Source organism: Panthera leo, chromosome B2, assembly GCF_018350215.1.
Source record: "Panthera leo isolate Ple1 chromosome B2, P.leo_Ple1_pat1.1, whole genome shotgun sequence".
In the NCBI taxonomy this organism is placed as follows: domain Eukaryota; kingdom Metazoa; phylum Chordata; class Mammalia; order Carnivora; family Felidae; genus Panthera; species Panthera leo.
In genome coordinates this window covers 106,368,937-106,387,169 of record NC_056683.1, presented here as the reverse complement: position 1 = coordinate 106,387,169, position 18,233 = coordinate 106,368,937, and the positions used below count along the sequence as shown (strand labels likewise).

At 35.8% G+C, this 18,233-nt stretch overlaps 1 protein-coding gene across 3 annotated transcripts in view; it reads left to right on the top strand.

Moving 5' to 3' along the window:
- The window catches only part of CEP85L (centrosomal protein 85 like), a 215,605-nt gene that overhangs the window by 148,510 nt on the left and 48,862 nt on the right, over window positions 1-18,233 (top strand). For all 3 annotated transcript variants that reach the window (XM_042939703.1, XM_042939702.1, XM_042939701.1), the window contains exon 5: window positions 6,515-6,632. In XM_042939703.1, the coding sequence (XP_042795637.1) occupies window positions 6,515-6,632 (118 nt within the window). The remainder of the gene's footprint in view (window positions 1-6,514; window positions 6,633-18,233) is intronic.

Here is an 18,233-nt window from a genome sequence, read left to right as displayed (position 1 = left end):
TTTAAAGGCCATATTTATTAAGTATTCTACCTGATTCCTTTTTTGTTCTGTTGTAATAGTCCCTACTCTGGTCAGGACCTTACTGTCTGTTTCAGTCAATTCTTGGCAAAAGGAAGGTCTGGGACTCACTGGGTACCAGCTCTCACTTTTTTTTTTTTTTTTTAATGTTTATTTATTCTTAGAGAGAGAGAGAGCAAGAGCAGGGGAGGGGCAGAGAGAGGGAGACACAGAATCTGGAACAGGCTCCAGGCTCCCAGCTGTCACCACAGAGCCCGACAACAGGGCTCGAACTCACAAACCGTGAGATCATGACCTGAGCCGAAGTCAGACGCTTAACTGACTGAGCCACCCAGGTGCCCCTCACTTTTTTTTTTTTAACTGTGAAGAAAAAAAAATCACATAACATGAAATCTGTCATTTTAACACATCTTTAAGTATGCAGTACAGTTTTAGCTTATGCATAATTTTTTACAGTAGAGTTCTAGAACTTTTTCAGTTTGCATGCCTGAAACTCTGTACCCATTCAGCAACAACTCCTCAGGTCCTCCTCACCCCAGCCCATGGAAACCATCATTATACTTTTCTGCTTCCATAAGTTTGACCACATTTTTTTGATAATGTAGGGGAGGAAAAAGTTTTTCTTGACCCTTTAGGGCTCCCTGACTGGATCTTGAAATTAAACTGACAAAACAGATGAACAGTGGAAAAGCATACAAATTTATTTAATACAAGTTTTATGTGACATAAGAGCCTTTATAAGGAAGTGAAGACCCATAGTAACTGACCTATTTTATGCTAAGCTTGTTGAAGAATGGATAGTCATGGAGGAATATGATAGATTAAGAAGTATGAGGTAATTGTGTAGTAAACTGGGAGAAATTAAGCAAGGCATTTTTGGTAGGATTCTTCCTTGGGTCCTTTAGTCTTGAGAGATAGGGATGTACCTTTCCTCTGGGTTTGGGGGGGGGGGGGGCACCTCCCACTTGAGTGTTTTGTGACCTGTTTAGGGAAGAAGGGCAACGGTGGGGAGGAGGTCAGAGTGACCTTGCTTTTGTTATTTCCTCAAACTCCTTTGACTTAAAACATTCAGTATACCAAGGTGCCATATTTTGGGTTAGCATGTCCTGAACCCAGTCAAATCCTCCTATAAGTGGAATGATGCAGTATTTGTCCCTTTATGACTGCTTATTGCACCTAGTATGACATCCTCAAGGTTCATCCGTGTTGTAGCATATGACAGAATTTCTTCTGCTTTTTAGACATTGTATGTATATGACATTTTTCTTTATTTATCCATTGATGGACATTTAGGGTGTTTTCATCTCTTGTCTATTATGAATATTACCTTTGTTTTTGAAAGATATTTTGGTTGATATGTAATGCCTTGATTGGCAGTTATTTTCTTTCAGCACTCTGAAGAGATTCCATTGCTCTCTGGTTTCTCTTGTCATCCACAAGTCTTCCTGCTGCCATATTGAATTTTGTTATTTTTTGGATGTAATCATTTTTTCTATTTGTTCTCAGCTGTTTTGCTACAATGTGCCTATTTGGTATTTTTGGAGATTAAAGTACTTCTGATTCCAGGTTAATATTTTTCATCAGTTTTGGAAAATTCTTCGTCTTTTCTTTTCAAATACTCTATTGATTTCTCTTTATATTTTTACTAGGACTGCAAAATATCTATGTTAGACAATTATCACCATTTCTCATGTCTTTTTCTTTTATTAAGGAAAGTAGAGAAAAGGGAGGAAAGAGAATTAATTAAATGTTTAACTTAAGAAGACCAGTAAAAGAAGAGTAAACATAAAAGAGAACAAAGGAAATAATAAAAGTAAGAGCAGAAATTAATCAAACGGATAAATCTCTTAGTTCTACTAATCAGGGAAAAAGAAAGATTCAAAATATTAGTAATAAAAAATTATGGATTTCAAGTCAGTATTATAAACTTACATCAGCAAATCTGAACACACAGAAGAAAATGAATAATTTTAAAGGAATACCAAAATTGACTTGAAAAGAAATGGAAAACTTGCATAAATAAGTAATGTTCAAGGAATATAATCAGATGATGTTAACTAGATATATTGAGGTGGTGCCTGGGTGGCTCAGTCGGTTGAGCATCCGACTTCGGCTCAGGTCATGATCTCGTGGTCTGTGAGTTTCGAGTCCCGTGTCGGGCTCTGTGCTGACAGTTCAGAGCCTGGAGCCTGCTTTGGATTCTGTGTGTGTCTCTCTCTCTGCCCCTCTCCCGCTCATGCTCTGTCTCTCTCTCTGTCAAAAATAAATCAAAACATTAAAAAAAATTAAAAAAAGATATATTGAGGTGGTTATTTCACAATATATACACATCAATGTGTTATACTCAATCATTGTTATATATTTGAAATTAATATGTCATATATCAATTATACTTCACTTAAAAAAAAGTATAATCGACAATCATAAGTCTTCTAGATCCAGATAGTTTTAGAAATAAGATTTGCCAAATTGTATCTTTAGCGTGTTTTGTTTTCCTTTCCCATTGAAAAAAGGGGGGAGGTGCCCGAGTGGCTTAGTTGGTTAAGTGTCAGACTTTTGATTTCAGCTCAGATCATGATTTCATGGTTCACGAGATCCAGCCCTAGTGTTGGGCTCTGTGCTGACAGTGAAGCCTGCTTGGGATTCATTCTCATTCATCTTCCCTCCCTCCCTCTCTCTCTCTCCCTCCCTCCCTCCCTCCCTCCCTCTCGCCGCCCCCCATCTTTCTCTCTCTGCCCCTTTCCCACTTGCCTGCTCTCTCTCTCTCAAAATAAATAAATAAACATTTTAAAATAGTGGGGCTTTTTTTGTTTTTGTTTTTTGTAGATAGCATATAGTTGAATCTTTCTCTTTATCCATTTGGACAGTGTCTGCTTTTTAATTGGAGTTATTTAGACCATTTACATTTTGTAATTATTGATATAGTTAAGTTTAAATTTCCTGTCTTGGCTGTTTGTTTTCTAATTGTCCCATCTGTTCTGGGTTCCCCTTTTCTTTCTCTTAAATTAGTATTTTTTTTTTATAATTCCCTTTATGTCCTTTGTTGGCTTATTAGCTATAACTCTTTATTGAGTTATTATAGTGGTTGCTATAGAGTTTATAATATACATCTTTAAAGTGCAGTAGTCTACCCTCAAGCATTACTTTACCATATACTGCTTCATGTATAAACATAAGAATCTTATGAAAATATACTTCCATTTTTCTTCTCCCAGTCCGTGAGATATTTTGTCATACATTTTACTTCTACAAAGATGATAAACCCCACAGGACATTATCAGTTTGTTTGCTTTATGCCATCTGTTGTCTTTTAAAGATATCTAAATAATAAGAACAGTATATTATGTATTTGTCCATGTAGTTATCATTTTTAGTGCTCTTCTTTTGTGTGGATCCCAGATTTTCATTTAGTATTGGTTTCCTTTACTTGGAGATGTTCCTTTATCATTTCTTATAGTTGAAGTCTGCTGTGATGGATTCTTTGAGCTTTTTAAGTTTTCAAAAAAGTCTCTTTCACCTCTGTCTTTGATGAATTCTAGGTTGGTAGTTTTTATTTTGCTTTAAAATTACCTTGGGCAAAAAATTCTGTAGATTGATACCTTTTAAATTTTCATACTTTAATGTAATACTTTAAAGTACTATTGTCTTCTTGTTTGTATTATTTTAGATGAGACATCTATCCTTTTTACCTTTGTCTTTGTGATTGAACTTATCTTTTTTTCACAGCCTTCTTTTAAGATTTTATCTTTATCACTGATTTTAAGTCATTTGATTAAAATGTTCCTTGGTTTAGTTTTCTTCTTGTTACTTGTGCTTGAGGTTCTCTGGTATTCTTAGATTTGTGGATGTACAGGTCTCGTTAAATCTGGAAACATTTTGGCCAGTTTTCTACAAATATTTTTCCTGTGTCTACCCCCCTTTAGAGATTCTAATTATACACACACACACACACACACACACACACACACACACACATATATATATATATATATATATATATATATATATACACACATATATATATATATATATACACATACATACATACATATATATACATTCCTCTTAAAGAAATCCCACAGCTCACTGATGCTCAGGTCATGATCTTGCAGTTCATGGGCTCGAGCCCTGCATCCGGCTCTGCGCTGACAGTGTGGAGACTGCTTGGGATTTTGTCTCTCTCACTCTCTTTCTGCCCCTCCCCTGCTCTCTCTCTCAAAATAAATCAATACACTTAAAAAATAAAAATATAAGTTATATTATCCTGCTTCTTTGCATGCCTGGTAATTTTTGATCAAGCGCTAGGCATTACAGATTTTAACATTTTTTGGATGTCACATGTGTTTGGATTCCTGAACTTTGTTCTGGAGTCAGAATTGCCCTTTGTTGAAAAGTGCTGCTAAATGATGCCCTGTGAATTATGAAGTTTTCCACTGTGGCATTTGAAAGCAAGCACACTTCTAGGACCCGTGTAAGCTTCAGGCACTGTTCATTCTTATCTTTTTGGTGGACCACCACCTGCCATCCTCCCCGACATATGCACTTTAAGTAGCTCCTCATGTGTTTATTCATTAGTACTCAACTAAATATTCAGGGTGACTCTGCACTGTGAGCTCTGATTGCCTTGGTTTCTCCAGCATCCCAGCTTTGTCTTTTCAGTTCAGAGAGAGGCCTCTTTCCCTGTGTTGGGTAGGGCCTGCAGCAGTAGGCTCTGGCAGTCATAGAGCTCACCTCATTTGTTGCCCATCCCTCAGAAGTCACTGTTCCTAATTAACTGATACCCAGTGTCTTGAGAGTCATTGTTTCCCGTATTTTGTTCCATTTTGTAATTGTGTCAGGCAGAAAGGCACAGCTTGTGTCTATTACTCTGTCTTGGCCAGAAGAGGAAGTTTAGTTTTCTTGGTAAAGCTTGAAATTCTTTGACAAGTGTCGTGACTCTCCTAGTTTATCTGTTTACTATTTTTTTTTAACATTTATTTGTTTTTGAGAGAGCGCTAGGGGGACAGGTCGGGGGGGGGCAGAGAGGGAAACACAGAATCCGAAGCAGGCTCCAGGCTCTGAGTTGTCAGCACAGAGCCTGATGGCAGGGCTCAAAGCCAGGAACAGCAAGATAATGACCTGAGCTGAAGTCGGATGCTTAACCAACTGAGCCACTCAGGAGCCCCTATCTGTTTACTATTTTATGTTTTCTATTTGAATTTTCTTTAAGGATAGTGTATTTAAAAAATTAAATGGCTCAGAGTAGAATAAGTTCTCTGATTCAGTCTGAAACTTATAAGCTAACTTGCTCCAAAAGTTACTTTGTGAGTAATTTTGGAAAATACCAAGCTATATGTTTACCCACATGTATGCTTACTTTTTCTTAAAAGCCTTTCTTCCTCATAACCTTATGATGAGACTTGTTATTAAAGGATTTTTGAAGATTGTCAAAAATACATATAAAGCTCTTAACAGGATACCAGCTACATAACCGTTTTCAAATATAGTTGACCCTGAACAACACAGGTTTGAACTACATATGCCCACTTATAACATGCATTTTTTTTCCAGAAAATACAGTACTATAAATGTATTTTCTGTTCCTTATGATTTTCTTAATAACATTTTCTCTAGCTTTATTATAAGAATATAGTATATAATACATAGAGCATACAAAATATGTGTTAGTCAACTGTTTACATTATTGGTAGGGCTTCCAGTCAACAGCAGGCTTTCAGTAGTTAACTTGTTGGGGAGTCAAATATTATATGCCGGTTTTAACTGCATGACAGGGCAGGGAGGGTCAGTGCCCATAACCCCCACATTGTTCAGGCATCAACTGTATATAAGGGTACATATTCACAAAAGTTAAATAACTTGATTAAAGTAAGCTATGAGTTGCTGAGGAAAGATTTGAACTTCAGTGTGTCTGTTTCCAACATGAAGTTCCATTAAAGTGAAACATCTGAGCTTTCCAAAGATGCAACTCTGTCACCAGGTGAGTTCTCCATCATTGGAGATGGTTATGTGTAGACTGTGTAACCTAGGATGTTGCTGAGAAGATGCAGGCCTAGAACAGCAGTTAGGCTAGATGATACTTGCGAAAATACCTTTCATCTCTGACAGTGAGATTCTCAGAACTGTCAGTGTTAAACAGAATTTGCATGGATGAAAATAATGGGTTTTAAGGTAAAGGCATTCTAAATTGAGGACATAACATTTATTATATTAGGTAACAAGAAGAAAGGAAGCAAAACATGACTTTGTTATTACTAAGAAGGATAGTCTACAAAATACTGTATTTTATAAAACGCAAGAAATACTCTACAGTATAAATACCCTTTCTGTATTCGGCATAACCCATGGTGTGGTGGTTTTTTAAATTTCCCTATTATGAATGTTAATATTGATAATACTCTTAACTCTTACATTAAATTATTGGAATAAAGTTCTACTCTTAAATGGTCTCTTAGAAAAGCATATTCTTTATAATGTCTCCTCAATTTATGTTTTGCAGGCAGAAGCAGCAAATTAGCCACTTACACGAGAGGATAAGGGATAATGAAATACGGGCACAACATGCCATGTTAGGACATTATGTGAACTGTGAAGATTCTTTTGTGGCTAGTTTGCAGGTAAGGTGTAGAGAATTTTGTAGTTGTTGTTTATTAATAAAGTATGTGTTAATTATATGCTGACCTTGTAATATTAGGATGCTTTTTAATTAATCATGTTCATGTTTACATACATAGTAAAAGATGTCCCAAGAATTGTCTTCTAGATGTCAGGTTCACATCCCCTTCTAGATGTCAGGTTCACACCCCACACAGGAATTACTGCTACCAGTTTCTAGTGTATCCTTCTAGAGTTGATATGTATCACTAGCAGATATAAATGTATTTTATTCCTCTATCTTCACAAAAAGTATCAAAATATATACATTATCCATTCATCTTGCTTTTCTCCTTTATATTACATAAATTATATAAAATGCAGTGATTAAAAAAGCAGAGAAAAACTCAGAAATACAGAGAACAAACTGATGGTTGCCTGGAGGAATGGGCAGAACAGGTGAAGGGGAGTGGGAGTTACAGACTTCCAGTTATGGAATGGATAAGGCATGGGGGATAAAAGGTACAGAACAGGGTATGCAGTCAGTGGTCTTGTAATAGTGTTGTATGGTGACAGACGGTAGCTACACTTGTCATGAGCACAGCGTAACAGATAGACTTGTCGAATCACTATGTTGCACACCTGAAACTAAAGTAATGCGGGTCAACTGTACTTCTGTTAAAACAATTTCAGTGATTATTTCTATGTCATTACAAAGACAACCTCCTTTTCCTTTGCTTTTACCGCTGATTGATTTCCCATTTTATGGAGATAGCAGAATTTATTCATCTTGTCCCTACTAGTCAGAATTTGGGTTGTTTCTTGTTTGGGGCTACTATGAATAATGTTGTGGAGAATAAAACACTGTTTTGCTCATGCGAGTGTTTTTAACTTAAATTCTCTCTAGTGAAATTTATAGGTATTATAAGAGTTGGTTACTTTTACTGATGTTGTCAAATCGCTATTGTATTAACACACTGTGAGATTTTTGCCTTTCTAGTGGGTTTGCATAAAGGGTAGGATGGTGGAGTTATCTCTGTGGTTTTAAAAAAATGTTAGAATTCTGTTAAAATACATAATTTCTACCATCATAGAAAGATAACATAGCATCATAGAACATAAAATCTACCATCATAACCGTTTTTTTTCATCCTAACCATTTTTAAAAAAAAATTTTTTTTAACGTTTATTTACTTTTGAGACAGACAGAGACAGAGCATGAACGGCGGAGGGTCAGAGAGAGAGAGGGAGACGCAGAATCTGAAACAGGCTCCAGGCTCTGAGCTGTCAGCACAGAGCCCGACACGGGGCTGGAACTCACGATCCGTGAGATCATGACCTGAGCTGAAGTCGGACGCTTAACCGACTGAGCCACCCAGGCGCCCCCATCCTAACCATTTTTAAGTGTGCAGTTCAGTGGTGCAAATACACTTATAATATTTTGCAACGATCACCACCATCCATTTCCATACCTCTTCACATCTTACAAAACTGAAATTTTGTACCCGTTAAACAGCAACTGTCTATTCACCTCCCCAACCCCTGGCAACTACTGTTCTACTTTATGTCTCTATGATTTTGATTACTCCAATTATCTTGTGTAAAATAAATCATACGGTATTTGTCTTTTTGTGACTGCCTTATTGCACTTAGTATAGTTTCCTCCAGGTTCATCCATACACTAGCATGTGTCAGAGTTTCATTCCTTTTAAAGGCTGAATAATATTCCATCACTTGTATATCACAGTTTGTTTTATCCGTTCATCTGTTGACGGGCATTTTGTCTGCTTCCACATATTAGCTCTAGTAAGTAATGCTGCCATGAACATTTTTTATATTTATTTGAACATGGGTATATAAATATCTCTTGAAGACCCTGCCTTCAGTCCTTTTGAGTATATACCCAGAAGTAGAATTGCGGGATCATATAGTAATTCTATTTTTAAGGTTTTGAGGAAGCACCATACTGTTTTCCATAGTGACTGTACCGTTTTGCATTTCCACCAGCAGTATTACAGGGTTCTGGTTTGTCCACATGGCACCAACACTTGTTATTTTTTGTTTTGTTTTTTGATAGTAGCCATCCCAATGGGTATGAGGTGATATCTCATTGTAGTTTTGATAAGCATTTTCTTAAAGATTAGTGGTATGAGGGGCGCCTGGGTGGCGCAGTCGGTTAAGCGTCCGACTTCAGCCAGGTCACGATCTCGCGGTCCGTGAGTTTGAGCCCCGCGTCAGGCTCTGGGCTGATGGCTCGGAGCCTGGAGCCTGTTTCCGATTCTGTGTCTCCCTCTCTCTCTGCCCCTCCCCCGTTCATGCTCTGTCTCTCTCTGTCCCAAAAATAAAAAAATAAAAAAATAAAAAAAAAAAAGATTAGTGGTATGAGCATCTTTTTATGGCTTATTGGCTCTTGGTATGTCTTCTTTTTTTTTTAATGTTTATTTTTTGAGAGAGAGAGAGTGGGAGGGACGGTGGGAGAGGCACAGAGAGAGGAGGAAAGAGAAAAACTCAAGCTCTGTTGGCAATGTCTTCTCATTCACAAAAATTTTTTTAAGAATTTTTCTTAATGTTCATTTATTTTTGAGAGAAACAGAGAGAGAGGGAGACACAGAATCTGAAGCAGGCTCCCGATGCGGGGCTCGAACTCATGGACTGCGAGATCATGACCGGAGCCAAAGTCGGACGCTTAACCAAGTGAGGCGCCCAGGCGCCCCGATGCACAAAATTTTTTTAATTTTTCAAGTCCAGTTTGTCTACTTTTTCTTTTATTGCCTGTGCCTTTGGGGTAATATCCAAGACATATCACCAAATTCATTGTCTTGAAGCTTTTGCTACATGTTTTCTTTTACGAGTTTTATAGTTTTAGGTCTAATGTTCAGCTCTTTGACCTACTGTGAGTAATTTTTGTATATGGTATTTGGCAAGGGTCCAGCTTCATTCTTTCCATGTGGATAATCCTGTTTTCTCAGCACTATTTGTTGAAAAGACTCTTTTCCACATTGAATGGTCTTAGCACCTGATCCAAAATCATCTGACCGTGTATGCCAGGGTTAATTTCTGGGCTCTATATTCCATTCCATTGGTCTGTATATGTCTTTCATTATCCACACATTATTCATAACAGCACCACACTGTTTTGATCACTGTGGCTTTGTATTAAGTTTTGAAGTCTGGAAGTGTGAGTCCCCCAGGTTTTTCTTCTTTTTAAGATTCTTTAAGCTATTTGTGGTCCCTTGAGATTCTATATGAACTTTAGGGTGGCTTTTTCTCCTTTTGCAAAATAATGTGATTTTGATAGGGATTGAATCGAATCTGTAGATCACTAGATCACTTTGAGTATTATTAACATCTTCACAATATTAAGTTTTCCAAACCATGAACATGAAATGTATTGCCATTTATTTATGTCTTCTTCAATTTCTTTCAGCAGTGTTTTGTAATTTTTATTATACAAGTCTTTCACAAACCTCCTTGGTTAATTCCTGAGTATTTTATTCTTTTTGATACTGTCATAAATGGGATCGTTTTCATAATTTCCTTTTCAGATTGTTCATTGTTAATGCATCATAGAAATGCAACAGATTTTTGTGTATTGACTTTGTATCCTAATACATTGATGAATTTACTCAATAGTTCTAACAAGTTTTTTGTGGAATTGTTAGGATTTTCTACATGCAAGATTATATCATCTGTGAACAGAGATAGTTTTACCTTCCTTTCCAATATGGATGCCTTGTATTTCTTTTCCTTGCCTAATTCCTCTGGCTGTAACTTCCAGTATTCTGTTGAATAAAAGTGGGGGAAGTGGAATCCTTGCCTTGTTCCTGATCTTAGAGGAAAAGCTTTCAGTCTTTCACCATTGAGTATAATGTTTGCTATCAGTTTTTACTATATAGCTTTTATTATGTTGAAATAGTATTCTTTCAATAGTTTTCTTCCATTCCTAGTTTTTGTGTTTTAATCATGAAAGATACTGAATTTTGTCATGTGCTTTTTTGACATCAATTGAGATGAGTATGGGTTTTTCCCTTTATTCTGTTAATGTGGTATATTACGTTGATCAGTTTTCAAATATAGAACCATGCTCGCATTCCAGGAATAAATTCTACATGGTCATAGATTATAATCCTTTTAAAATACTGCTGCATTCAGATTGTAACTATTGTTGAGGATTTTGGCATCAAAAGATACTGGTCTGTAGTTTTCTTGTGCTGTCTGGCTTTGGTATCAAATAATGCTTGCTTCATAGAATGACTTAGGAAGAGTAGTTTCTTCTCTTTCGGTGTTTGGAAAAGTTTGAAAGGGATTGGTGTTCGTTTTTTTCTTTCTTTGTTTTTGTTTTTAACATGTTTGGTAGAATTCACCAGTGAAGCCATCAGGTCCAGGGCAAGGGCTTTTTTAAAGGGCAGAGTTTTTTTTTGTTTTTTTTTTTTAATTTTTTTTTTCAACGTTTTTTTATTTTTATTTTTGGGACAGAGAGAGACAGAGCATGAACGGGGGAGGGGCAGAGAGAGAGGGAGACACAGAATCGGAAACAGGCTCCAGGCTCCGAGCCATCAGCCCAGAGCCTGACGCGGGGCTCGAACTCACGGACCGCGAGATCGTGACCTGGCTGAAGTCGGACGCTTAACCGACTGCGCCACCCAGGCGCCCCTAAAGGGCAGAGTTTTGATTAGTGATTCAGTCTCTTACAGATAGGTCTGCTCAGATTTTCTGTTTCTTCATGATTTAGATCGAGGTTTTATGTTTCTAGTAACTTGTCCATTGCGTTTGGTTTATCCAATTTGTTGGCATACAGTTAATCACTCACAGTACTCTGTTACAATCCTTTTTATTTCTTCAAAATTGATATTAATGTCCCCATTATCATTTATGATTTTAGTAATTTGAGTTTTTTTTCCTTAAACCATCTAGGTGAAGGTTTGTCAATTTTGTTGATTTTTTTTTCAGAAAACCAAATTTTGGTTTCATTAACTTTCTCTATTTTTATTTTCTCTATTTCATTTATCTCCGTTTTAATCCTTATTATTTCATTCCTTCTGATAATTTTGGATTTCGTTTATTCTCCTTTTTCTAATCCCTTAGGTTGTTAGGTTAGGTTGTTGATGTAAGATCTTTCTCGCTTTCTTCATATGGTTTTAATCTGTTTTTCTCCTGAGTGATGTTGAATTTCTTTTTATATATCTAAGGCCCCATTCATATTTATTTTCTGTGAAATGTCATTTCATATCCTTTGCTTGTTTTTCTGTTAGGTACTGGTTTTTTACTTACTGATTTTAGAAGCCCTTTGTCTTATAATTTGATTTGAAAATACATTTTCTGAATTTGTCATAATATTTTCTATCTATGTCATTCTATTTCTTTTTCTTGTATCTATTACTTTCTATCATGAAGTCTCTATAATTTTAATGAACATTTTACAAATAAGTTCTGCCTTCACTAATGGACCCATTTAACAGAACAGTTACTAAACATCCACTGTGTTAAATTATGAGGTCACAAAGGTAAAGAATAGTTCCTACCTTGATGAATCTCAGACTACATTGGGAGAGACTATATAGGTAAACATGTTTACCTATTCCTTCAAAATTTGTGTTTACTGTAAGGTAAAGCAGTGTGTAGGTGCACAGAATAGAAATGTGAATGAGGTTAGTTTTGCCATTGAGAGTACAGTCTAATTGGAACATAGACAGAGGGTCTTTGAGACCTTAAAACAAAATTTATATGGCTGGAAGGGTGACTTTCCCCAATTATTACTTTTTTTTTTAAAGAATTTATCTTAAAAATTGTTTGTATGTTTTTCTGTATTGACTTTATGATTGGCTTATTTCCCAAAGAATATAAACTATTGGCATTTTTATTAGGGTCAAAAGTGAGAATTCATAACTTTATAGAGTTATATACTTCTATTTGTGGAATTTTTTTGTCTTCCTAATGTCTTTATTTCTTGAATTAAATCATTTTAGGTGGGATTTTTTTTCTTCCATTGTATTTTCAAACTTGTTTACAAATGTTCAAGGAATTGGTGTATTAAAGTCAGGAAATATTGAAGACCAACTAATTATCAGAATACTTGAGGCAAAAACATTTAACAGAGACTCCAGCTTGTTTACCATACTTCAGTTACTAATAACTCAGAGTAGGTCATTGCAGTGTGATCTTATCTACTAGTTCTATCCCATGATAGTAAGGTTCTATGGAACTGAGATTAATAGTGTACAGTTATTTAAAAGTGGTATTTTTATACTATGTAAGTAGTATAATTTTTTTTGAAGACAATTCTGTAGAGCCATGCAGTTTTTCTTTGTAACTTTCTTATTCTGAATAAAGGGTTAACTTGAATCACACAATTACTATATTTCCAGAGGCATGTGTATCTTAGTATGCATCTGAAAGCTGAAGAAATTGTTTTTTGACATAGCATCAGGCCAGTAGAGGGCTCTCCAAGTCAGTCTACAAGGACATATAGAAATAGCTGAAGGGATATAGAAAAGAGGGTTGCTGAAAATGTTAGAAGGATTTAAAATTATGTGGGGAATTAAAATATGGTTGAGAAATTAGTCTTCAAAAGATAAGGAAAATTAATAAAAGGGAATCAAGGAAAACCCAAAGTACTAAATGGATATTATAAATATAGGAGATGAATTTTTTTTAGTAGATATATATAGAGAGCTGATAAATGGCAAGGGTTTAAAAGAACCAATAAATATAATAAAAAATATTTCTTAGCAAATAAAGTATTTTGGTGTTTGAACAGTGCTTTTCAATTTTTTATTGATTAATTTGACATTTAATGTATAAGTTTAAGGTGCACAGCACACTATTTAACACACTTATGTTTGTTAAAGTAGCAGTATTTATTACATTACATAATTGTACTACATATTGTCCATGTTCATTACACTTCGCATTAAATTTCTATGGCTTATTTACTACTCCTTAGTACCCTTATACAAGTTTATATCCTTATACACTATAATTCAAATTTCCACCTCCCAACTCCCCCATCCTCTGGTAACCACCAGTTACTCTGTTTTTTACAGGTTTAACTTTTTGTAGATTCTACATATAAGTGATATATAGTCCTTAATATTTCTCCTTCTGACTTATATTGCTGAACATAATGTGCTTAAGGTCCATTCATGTTGTTATAAATCATAGGATATCTTCCTTTTTCGTGGCTGGATAATATTCCACTGTGTACATTTAACACATCATTTTTATCTATTGATAGGCATTTGGGTTATTTCCATATCTGACCTATTATGAATAATGCTGTGATAAACATGGGAGGGTATATACTTTCAGAATCCTGTTTACATATTTCCTTTGGGTATATACCCAGAAATGGGATGGCTAGATTATATGGTAGATCTATTTTATTGGTCCATGGTGGCTGTACCAATTAACCCCCACCAGTGGTGTGTAAGAGTTCTTTTTTCACCACATCCTCACCTGCATCTGCTATTTGTCTTCTTGATGATAATCATTCTAACAGGTATGACATGGTATCTCACTGTGATTTTAATTTGCATTTTCCTGATGATTAATGAAGTGGAACATTTTCCCATGTGTCTGTTGGCCATTTTGATACCCTCTTTGGAAAAATGTCTATTTAGGTCTTTTGCCCCATATTTAATTGGATTAATTTTTTATTATTAAATTGACTTGAGTTCTTTTTATATTTTGGATATTAATTCTTTTCTGATACATAGTTTTCTGAAATATTTTCTTATTCTATAGTTTTTCTTTTCATTTTGTTATATTAGATCTGCTGCTATGCAGAAGCATTTGAGTTTCATATAGTTCCATTTGTCGATTTTTGCTTTTTGTTGTTTGTGCTTTTGGCATCATGTCTAAAAAGCAAATCATTGTTGAGACCAGTATTGATGAGTTTTCCCCCTATGTTTCATTCTAGGAGTTTTATGATATCAGATCTTTTAAGTCTTTGATCCATTTCAAGTTAGTTTTTGTGAGTAGTGTGAGATAGGGGCTCGATTTCATTGTTCTGCATGTATTTGTACAGTTTTCCCAGCACACGTGTCAAAGAGACTCTCCTTTCCCCATAGGGTATTCTTGGTTCTCTGGTCAAATATCAGTTCACTGTATATGCCAGGATTTAATTCTGGGCTCTCTATTCCGTTACATTGATTGATCTGTCTTTTTTGTACCAGTATCATACTGTTTTTATTACTATGGCTTTTTACTATAGTTTGAAATCCAGAAGCATGATCCCTCTGGCTTTAATTTTTTTCCTTTATTTTCCCCCTCAGGATTACTTTCGGTATTTGGGGTCTTTTGTGGTTCCACACAGATTTTAGAGTTATTTCTTCAATTTCTGTGAAGAATAGCAAAGGAATTTTTATCTTAGATGTATGAACAATGTTATTTTTTATGCATAGCATTTTATATGTGCACAATTTGGGGCACATACCTTACTCATCCTAATTCCGTAGCAAATTAAACAAAGAAAAATATATTTTTAATATTCTGTATATTCTAGGTTAAAGAAAGTAAATTTTTGACATAAAATAACATTCTTTTATGAATTTATAGATGTAAAACATATTTTGGGTAAATAACTCTATTCGACTGTTAAAAACTTTGAACAGCCTACGATCAAGATGACCTGAAAGTTAAATATCAGCAAATCTCATAGGTAGAAAATGAGAACTAGGTTTTTATCCAAAAATTCACACTTCCTAGATTGTTTTAGTAGTAAAATTGCTGGAACTGAAGAGTGATTTATCTTTATAATGCCCTATACCAAAATTTTAACCTGTGGTTAACAAGGCTTCTTAGGGGGAAAAAATGTGAAGGATCCTTTTTATCTTTTGTTAAAAACTGAAGAAATGTCTTCTTTTAACATAGATGTGAACCTTGGAATAGACCAAGCAGATAATATTTAATTACGCTTCATTGATGCATCATTTCTTGTTTTCTTTCCATTTTATCCTTTTTCTATTTATGTAATTTTTTCTATTTCATTTTCCTTCAGCCATTTTTTCTACTACCAAGTTTTGTGGTTTTAATGAGCATTTTATAAATGAGTCCCACCTTTACGAATGAGCTCATTCAACAAAACATAAACACCTAATGTGTTAAATTCTGGGGCAGCAAAAGTGAAGGATACTTTCTGTATTCATGATCTTGAATCCCACAGAGAGAGACTGTATCAAAAAACATGTTTATCCATTTCTTCAGAAATTACTTGTTTACTGTGGATAAGGCACCATGTAGGCTCTAGTAATATAAATGTGAATGAAGTTGGTTTTTTCATCAAAAAGTGTACAATCCAGTGAGGAAGACTGATAAACAAGAGATAATTGCAGTAAGTTGGAGGTGCCCAAATGGGATATATATGAAGTAATATGGGAATCCCTACTAAGAACAGATAAACTAGCCTTGCAGAGGGAGGCTTAAGCTTCCTGTAGGAAAGGACATCTGATCTGAGAACCTGATGAAGTAAAAGAATTTAGGCAGGTTAAGGAAATGGAGAAATAGTACTTCAGGCATGCTATATTGTGTGTGAAGAAGCTCAAAGATAAAGCATTTGGAAAACTACACATTATTCTGTATGGATGAAGTGCAAAGTGAGAGAGAGTAGTGGTAAGAGGTGTGCTTAGAGAGAGGTAAGGCAGGGGTCAAGTTGTATCAAGGGCTTAAAAAGTAAGGGACCCATTTGTCCCTGTTTTAGCTACAGTTTCAGTTAATGCCTGTTGTACTCCCATAAGTGATTAATAGCACCCCCTTTCAATCTCTGAAGTGTCCTAGTTTGGTCACCCCTGGGGCGTAATAGACCCTGGATTTAAGATGGATGGTATTGGAGCAGAAACCAGGCAGGAAGCTCTTATCAATAGTCCAAAAGTTAAATGGACATCTGAATTTAACAACAATGTTGGTTAAGACAAAAGGAAGAATATTTATTACACATCTGTGTGACCAAGCATGGGCTTGATTTGATGACTTTAATGTGGTGAGAGAAGTGATTGCCTAGTTTCAGATGGGCAAAATTGATTGGCTTTTATTGCCAAAGGCCAGGATAGAGACAACTACATCAGGAGTAAGTTCTATTAGAGGAGAAAAATAATGAGTTACGCTTATATATTATTATATTGTAAATTTGGGACTAAGATGAAGAATGAGGCTGATATTCATAGGTAGTTCTAAGGGAGAGGTTAGAAATATAGGACTTGTCAGTCCACCCAGGTGGTGGTTGAAGCTTGGGCATGATCACTTCTTCCAGGGAGTGAAGAAAATGGGAACTGTAAGTAACGACAGGGAACAGCAGTATTTTAGAAGTCAGTAAAAGAGCACAAGTTGTGAAGGAGCATGGTGGAGGGGCGTGGGAGTGGGGGTTGCGTATTGTTATAGAAATGAAGGGAAGACCGGCTTTCTTCGCAGACTCAGTGGTTGTAAGACACTCTGGCTGAAAAAGCAATTTAAGGGCTTAAAGCAGTTCTGGCTTCAGGCTTTTCTCTTTCTGTCTGCTTAATTTCATGTAGAAGTTGTCCAATTTGTCTTGTTATGAAACATTTCTGTAGTGCAGATTTGCTCATACATGAATGGTACAATGAGGTCAGTATAGTTTTCAAGTCTCATTGGTTCATATGTGGTTTTTGTTTTGTTTTTCCAGGCAAGGGGATTTAGAATAGTGTGAGTAAAATTAGGATCTTCGGCAGGCTGCAGAACAGGCCTAGGCTCACCTGCTGCCTTGGCAGCAGAAGCCTCTTCAAGTTTCATTTTCAGAAAATTGTACTGTACTGCCTTGAGACATGCACTCCCTCCTTTAGTAACTTCAGTTCCTGGCAGGTCGTGTTGCCTCCTACCCACCTGAATGTAGTCCCCCATATTGCAGAGTTCTACCTCTGTCATCTCAATACCCACCAGACCTGCTCTAATTAAAGTGATGCCAGCATTTAATATTAACTGTGACTGCCTGCCCAAGAAGTTCAACTCTTGTCCCCAGTTACTATTTTGATTAGTAATCTGGTTTAAGTTGCGTAGTCTTTGAATGGACTATTGCCTTTCCTTTTCCCTTAAGCCCTATTTTTAGTGCTTGGTTTTTGAGTGCTTTTCCAGGAATATTTCATTGTAGTAGAAACATCTGTATTAACTTATTTGTAAAATTAATAAATTTTATATTTTAGAACAGTTTTAGGTTCACAGCAAAATTGAGCAGAATGTACAGAGTTCTTATATATCCTGTGCCCCCACATACCTACGGCTTTCTCCACTGTTGACATCCTCTGTCACAGGATATCTTTGTTACAGTTGAACCTGTACTGACCCATTATCATCACCCAAAGGCCGTGGATTACATTGAGGTTCACACTTGGTGTTACAATTCTGTGAATTTGGACAAATGTATAATGACCCATATGCATTATTGTAGTATCGTACAGAATAGTTTCACTGCCCTAAAACTCTGTGCTCTGCCTGTTCAATCCCTCCTCTCCTTTAACCTCTGGCAACAACCAATCTTTTAACTGTCTCCATAGTTTTGCCTCTTCCAGAATGTGATATAGTTGGAATCATACAGTATCTAACCTTTCAGATTGGCTCCTTTCACCTCATGACACACATTTAAGTTTCCTCTGTGTCTTTTTTTTTTTTTTTTTTTT